We start from the raw sequence: 6,000 nt of genomic DNA, 5'->3' as shown, positions 1-6,000 counted from the left end.
TTATAACGTTCTCTTCCGTTCTTGTAAATGGTGTGGCAGCTGAAAGTTGTCATTAAATGCAGACTTCAGTGAAAAAGGATGGTCATAATGGAAACAAATAGGGTGGGGGAAAATCTTCCTTCTTCTCTCGCTCTTACTCTGTTTCCCTCCTCCCACTGCATGACCATAAAGAATTGGGAACAGTCGTAATTCGGCAGGGAGGCTGTACAGGCATACATGTGCAGGCTGTTCCCTTTATTGTCTGGCTTTCATCATAGACTCACATTTCCTACCTGTCACCACAAGGGGTGTCCAGGACACATTATGAACGTGAAGCTTCAGTAACCAAACTGTACAGGGTAGTCGAGCAGTTTAGCTCTGAGTGATTCTGTGAAATTAGAGGAGAGATTCTTGCAGCTGCTCTTCGGGGATTGCTGTTGTTGGCGGGGGGAGCAGATCTTGTGGTGTGTGTGTGAGAGAGAGAGAGAGAGAGGAGGGAGCGAGAAGATGCAGAGTGCATTTGACTGAGCTCCTTGGCTACTGGGAAGCATTGAAAGACAGGCAGAGAGAGAAAGAGAAAGGAGAGCAGAGGAAGCAAGGACAGGACTGAAGTACAGAGCAGCTGTGCCTGTTTCCTAATACTCTGGCACTTTTGGGTGCCTCCATCAATGAGAACATGGATTCTTTCACGGAGACCTTATTCAAGCTGCTGTTTCTGGTCCCTTTTCACCACTGGAATATATTAGTAGCAGGGAACAAATGTAAGTATTGCAAATGGATTTTTAAACTTGTACCAGATTGTCCTGAGAAACTTACAGCTTATTGTAACGAGATCTAGACTTAGAAATGCAGTTCTTCAAAGAAATCAGTGTTGCTGGGGAAAAATAATGATCATGCTAACAGCAGGTAAATGAGATGAAAATGTTCCAGGGGCTCAGAAATGCAATTTCCCATATTTCTTCATTTATTGTTTTTACCAGACTGTAATCAGAGCACAGTTTGGACTAAGCCAGCCTCCAAAATAATGTGCAATTTGCATTTCACTATTTAACTGCATGTTCTCATTTTATTTCTTTTTTCTTAAAAAAATAAAATGCTACCCATATATCAGCACAGTATTTTACAAGGAGTTAAGTCATTTATGGGGATTAGAGGCACACTGATATTTGCTGCTACTGCTACTGCTGCTGCTGCATCAGCTTGGCTTTTAGCAATGTATAATTTCCCTTGTATATCCTTGAATTATGAGGAACTCCTTTGTACTGTAGAGCACAAGTGCATGGCAAATGTAACTGAGGAGCGAATGTTGAGAATGAGCTTTTACAGGATGCTCATTGATTACACAAAGGTTAATGTTCATGTGTGACCAGAATGTTAGCTGCAGCATGTAAAGTCCCCCTCCTCAATAAAACCTGAATGTTAGAATTGTAAAGAAAAGCCTACTGAAACTCTCAAACTTAAGAGTCACAGCACAATCCTATACATGCTTACTTGGAAGTAAGTACCACTATGTTCAATAGGGCTCACTCCCTGGTAAGTGTTTTTTAGGACTGCTGCCTCAGCCCCCTAGAATTTGGGGTAAAAAGCTTCCAAGGTTGAATCAGATATGACTGTCTTTGGTATGTACAAAGTGCATCACAGACGAATGTCTGAGTGCGCTCAATTTTATGTACTTGATAATTGATCTCAGGGGTCCTCAAAGCCCTCATAAAACATAGGCTTCATTTTGCGCTAACACTGCAAACCTATGCATGTCTATTCAAAAGTAAGTTCCATTGAATTCAATGAAGTGTGTGCAAGACTGCAGCTTAAATGACCTAGCTGCTGTTTTAAAATTTGCATACTTCTTTCATTGGAGGTGCCACATGTGCAGTGTGGGAATCAGAGTAAAAAAGCGGTATCTATAGTTGGAGGAACCAAGTGTTGAGGCTGGTAGGAATTCATGAATAGCATTATACCACTGTTTGAAGGGACAGCTCCTTGAGAACATCTAAGCAATAGACGAGGAAAGTGGAAGTTCTGAGATTTCATCAGGTGCTTTGTGCTTTAAGGGCTTAGAACTGATATATGCTATCACAAAAACAACAGATGCTCTGCAGGACCAAACTGATCTTTTGTTATCATCCAGTCATGCTACCTCATTTGACATTCAAGTGCACAGAGCAATCCTGAACATGAATAACAAGTTCTTCCTGTTAGCCCCCCTACTGCAATTTATCCAGATTTGGTGGTGTGTGTTTGTGTGTGTGTGTTTAGAAACAATTTCTTCATCCTTCTGCTTTGTGTACTTCATGAATTTAAAAGGCCATCATAATTGAATTTCACATTAATAACATTTTGCACTATGCACAGAATTAAATCGGATGCTTGCAGCAAGATGTACTAAATCTATAGCAAAATAGGACAGGGAACTATAATGAAACAGCAAAGCACTAGAGGTCACTCTTACAATTTAGGAAGCAAGGCTCAGAGACATATATAAATATATATATATACAGAGAGAGAGAAAGCAAACATCCTCTCAGCACAAAATAATGATGGATAAAAACATCAAATATGTGGACGGATTACCGCATTTACTTTCTGACACTTTGAGACAACAAAATTCTGATTTATTGAATGCTAGGAAGATACCCCTTTTCATGTGAAGCAATAATGCCTTTGCGATCTAGTGAATAATAGTCCTTCTTCAAACATTCAGGTGAGGAATGCAAAAATCAGTGAGTTTCTTCAGCTTTACATAGGGGATGAATATTATAATTTTCAAAACAACTAATAATTGTGATATTTAAGCATATATCCCACCCTTTCCCAAAGACTCTAGTTGGGTAGTACTATATTGGTTGCAGATGTTATCCTTCTCTGCTAGTAACAGTGTCCTCATAACAACCCCTCCTATAAATTCCCATTGCACACCAAAGTTGCATTATACTTTTAATGCCATGCCCTTTCTTTGATAATTGATGGATATACATCCCTGTAACCTTTTAGTGAAAATTTGTCAGGAAGTATAAAGGTCTATTTATAATTCCCAGTTTACACATCTGCCTTGGACTTCCAATATTGCTTCAGCTATTATATTCCTTGCATACAGAAGTCACAAAAATATATAGTTGAGTCAGTAAACATCAAGGCTTCCAATAAAATACTACAGTGTTCTTCCATGTGTAGCTTTAGTTCAATCATATTACCCTTATGTAAAGCACTGTGTTTAGTGGGGCTTACTCTCAAGGAAATGGATATAGGATTGACATTTTCTTAAAGAGACAGGGTATAATTATTACTCCTGGGAAGTAAACAAATAAATACAGATGGAAGGATGTGCATGGTGAGAAAAGTGACTCTCAGTGATTTTCTTTATGAAGGATCTCAGCTTTATTCTGAGAAATGAGGTGATACTCTCTAATTCCAGATTAATAAGTCATTCCTATGGGTTGCTTTGATGCTAAGACCTTGAGATCCACTCTTAGTTTTTTTGTTTTTTGTTTATAATCCCTGTCCTTGCTTAGGGCAACTATATATTAGTGAAATAATGGGTTGCATCAAAGTCCTATTCAGAGTAGACCACTCAAAACAATGGACTTAATTTAGTCATGGCCATTGAGTTCAGTGGGTTTCCTCTGAGTACAACTTAGATACAACCCAACAGATCTCTCTTACTGACAGTTGACTTTGCCATAATTGCATCAATTCAATTCAAAGCTTGCCATCTTTGAGAGAATATATTACAGAATTTGAACAGTCCATTTTGTTCACAGACCCTTTTTCACATATATCATTGTTTTGAACATTTCTAGCATGAGTCAGAGATAGCCCACCAATGGGGGAAAAACAAACAAAAAAAAGTACATGCTTATTTAAGATATCAGAATTTGGTCAGCCTTATCAAAGGAAGCCTAAATGTATGACTTCGAAAGACACATATTTTACTTGCTTCCTAAATATTATTGACAGTTGGGATGTCAAGTATGGGAAATATTGTTACTTTTTAAAGAAGCAAGCAAAAAAAGTTGTATCTACCTGGAGAATTCAAACATATAAAGCAATACAAAAACACACAAGTGTTACAACCATTACAACCATAAATAAAAAATTGCAAAGGGTCACAATGAAGCATTCAGAGTGCATTTGGAAGTTTTGCCAGTAGAGCCACTTTAGGTCTTTTTTGTTTTTATTTTCTTTTTCAAAGTTTATTTTTATTTGAAGATGGTTCCATAGCAGTTTATCAGCCAGTTGGCATTACCGCTCCTACCTCTGAACCAGAAACTGTGACATGAAACTTTGATATGTGTGACAGCGCCTTTGAAACTCTTTAGAAATGAAGTGTTATGTAAAACAAAATTAAACTTCATAAACATTTCAAGTCGTCTGTGACTGAAATTTTTCAAATTAGTTTGATCTATGTGTGGAAACGCAACTGCCTCTGCAAATATTTTTCACGCAAGATGTCTTGCAATTTCTGCAGAACAGAGCTTGGGAGGGGGCTCTTAACTGGTGTCTCCTCTGTATTCATAAATCCTCAAACCAACAAATGCAATTAACTTGGTTTTTTAGTTGCAAGAGTTTTTGTGGCACCTTAAAAACAACCAGATTATTGTGACCTGAGCTTTCGTGGACTACAGCTGATGAAGTGGATCGTGAAAGCCTATCTGAAAACTGGCTTCTTAGTCTTTAAAGTGTGACAATACTACTTCTTTTACCAGTATAGTGTTGTTGTTTAGTTGCCTTAGTCATTTTCGACACTCTGTGACCCCATGAACCAGAGCATGCCTTGGAAACACTCACTTTCTTCTCAAAGCTTCTCCTTTTTTATGTCCATGGAGTTTTCCTGGCGAAATACTGGAGTGGTTTGCCAGTTCCTTCTCCAGGTGGATCACATTTAGACTAAACTCTTGGCTATGACCTGTTCATCTTGGGTGGCCCTCCACATCATAGCTCATAGCTTCTCTGAGTTATTCAAGCCCATTTGCCACAACAAGGCAGTGATCCATGAAGGGGCAGTATAGTGTAGGACATCCTAAATTATTCTATTGGCAGGGTGCTGGTTAGACTGTCAGTGCAATCCTGTAAATGTATAGGATTCAGAATCATAGAATCATAGAATCATAGAACTGTAGAGTTGGAAGAGTACCACTGAGTTCAATGGGGATTACTCCCAGCCAAATAAGTGGGTATTGGATTGCCATCTTAATCAATGCAATCCTATACATGTTTATTCAGAAATAAGGCTCATTGGGTCGTATCCAATTATCTTTGATCCAGTGTAGCTTCCAATTAAGAGAACAGGGATCAGAACAACCTTCACAGAGACTCCAAAGGGGGACAGGCAGGGGAACTGTCAAATATCACCTTCATGACTGAGCCAACGATAGAAGACTCATTTGGATCACAGATTCTTCTATCAGAGGTAAAGATGGGGGAGTAATTCAGTTCGGTCCACATTTCAAAGTGCATCCAATCTAGTTTGCAGTTTCCGAAACAATATGCAAAATGAAGCACAGCCATCCTTTGAACTTCTCACTTCTCTGAATTTTGCAATTCAGTTCTTCAAAGAAGTAATGTGCATTAAAATGCATATACTAAGATGAATTGTACATAAAATGCATATATTATTTAAAATAGCATACAGCATGCTTTGGAGAATAAATAAATAATAGGTAACTTATGCTTTGTAAAACTGTTCGAATAAGGCAAAATTGCATACAAAAATTGCATGCATTAGAATTTTGCAGTAATTAGGATTTCAAAAAAGAAAGAAAAAGAAAAGAATTTGCAACCTGATCCTGATGTGGAAATATGGAGATCTAAACTGAAAACTAGAAATATGAGAAAGTGGGAGAAATTAAAATTGACAGATTTTCCCACCCATAGGAGGAAGGGATCTTGGATTAATACAGTATTACATAGAATGAGTAATCAGAAAGAGAATATTTCCTTGAAGTTCACTGTTACTGGATATGAATCATAATAAACTCATCTTTATAAGTTCATAATTTTATCCTCTCTACATTTTATTTGAGA

The 6,000-nt window shown here is 37.9% G+C and overlaps 1 protein-coding gene across 6 annotated transcripts in view; it reads left to right on the top strand.

The window, feature by feature from the left end:
* Positions 1-257: 257 nt before the first annotated feature.
* CNTNAP4 (contactin associated protein family member 4) overlaps positions 258-6,000 on the top strand; it is a 279,669-nt gene continuing 273,926 nt past the window's right edge. For 2 of the 6 annotated variants that reach the window (XR_014161100.1, XM_081880315.1), the window contains exon 1: positions 264-740. Coding sequence is in view for 4 of the 6 variants with exons in the window: in XM_081880315.1 (XP_081736441.1) it covers positions 656-740 (85 nt within the window). In the remaining 2 variants the exon portion in view is untranslated. Of the gene's footprint in view, positions 741-6,000 lie in introns of all 6 variants that reach the window. The other 4 variants (XM_081880316.1, XR_014161099.1, XM_081880313.1 and 1 more) reach the window with 4 other exon arrangements.

This window comes from Podarcis erhardii, assembly GCF_964252035.2.
Source record: "Podarcis erhardii genome assembly, chromosome: 11".
Taxonomy (NCBI): Eukaryota; Metazoa; Chordata; class Lepidosauria; order Squamata; family Lacertidae; genus Podarcis; species Podarcis erhardii.
The sequence above is the reverse complement of the archived record's forward strand: the minus strand, read 5'-3'. Positions and strand labels throughout refer to the sequence as shown.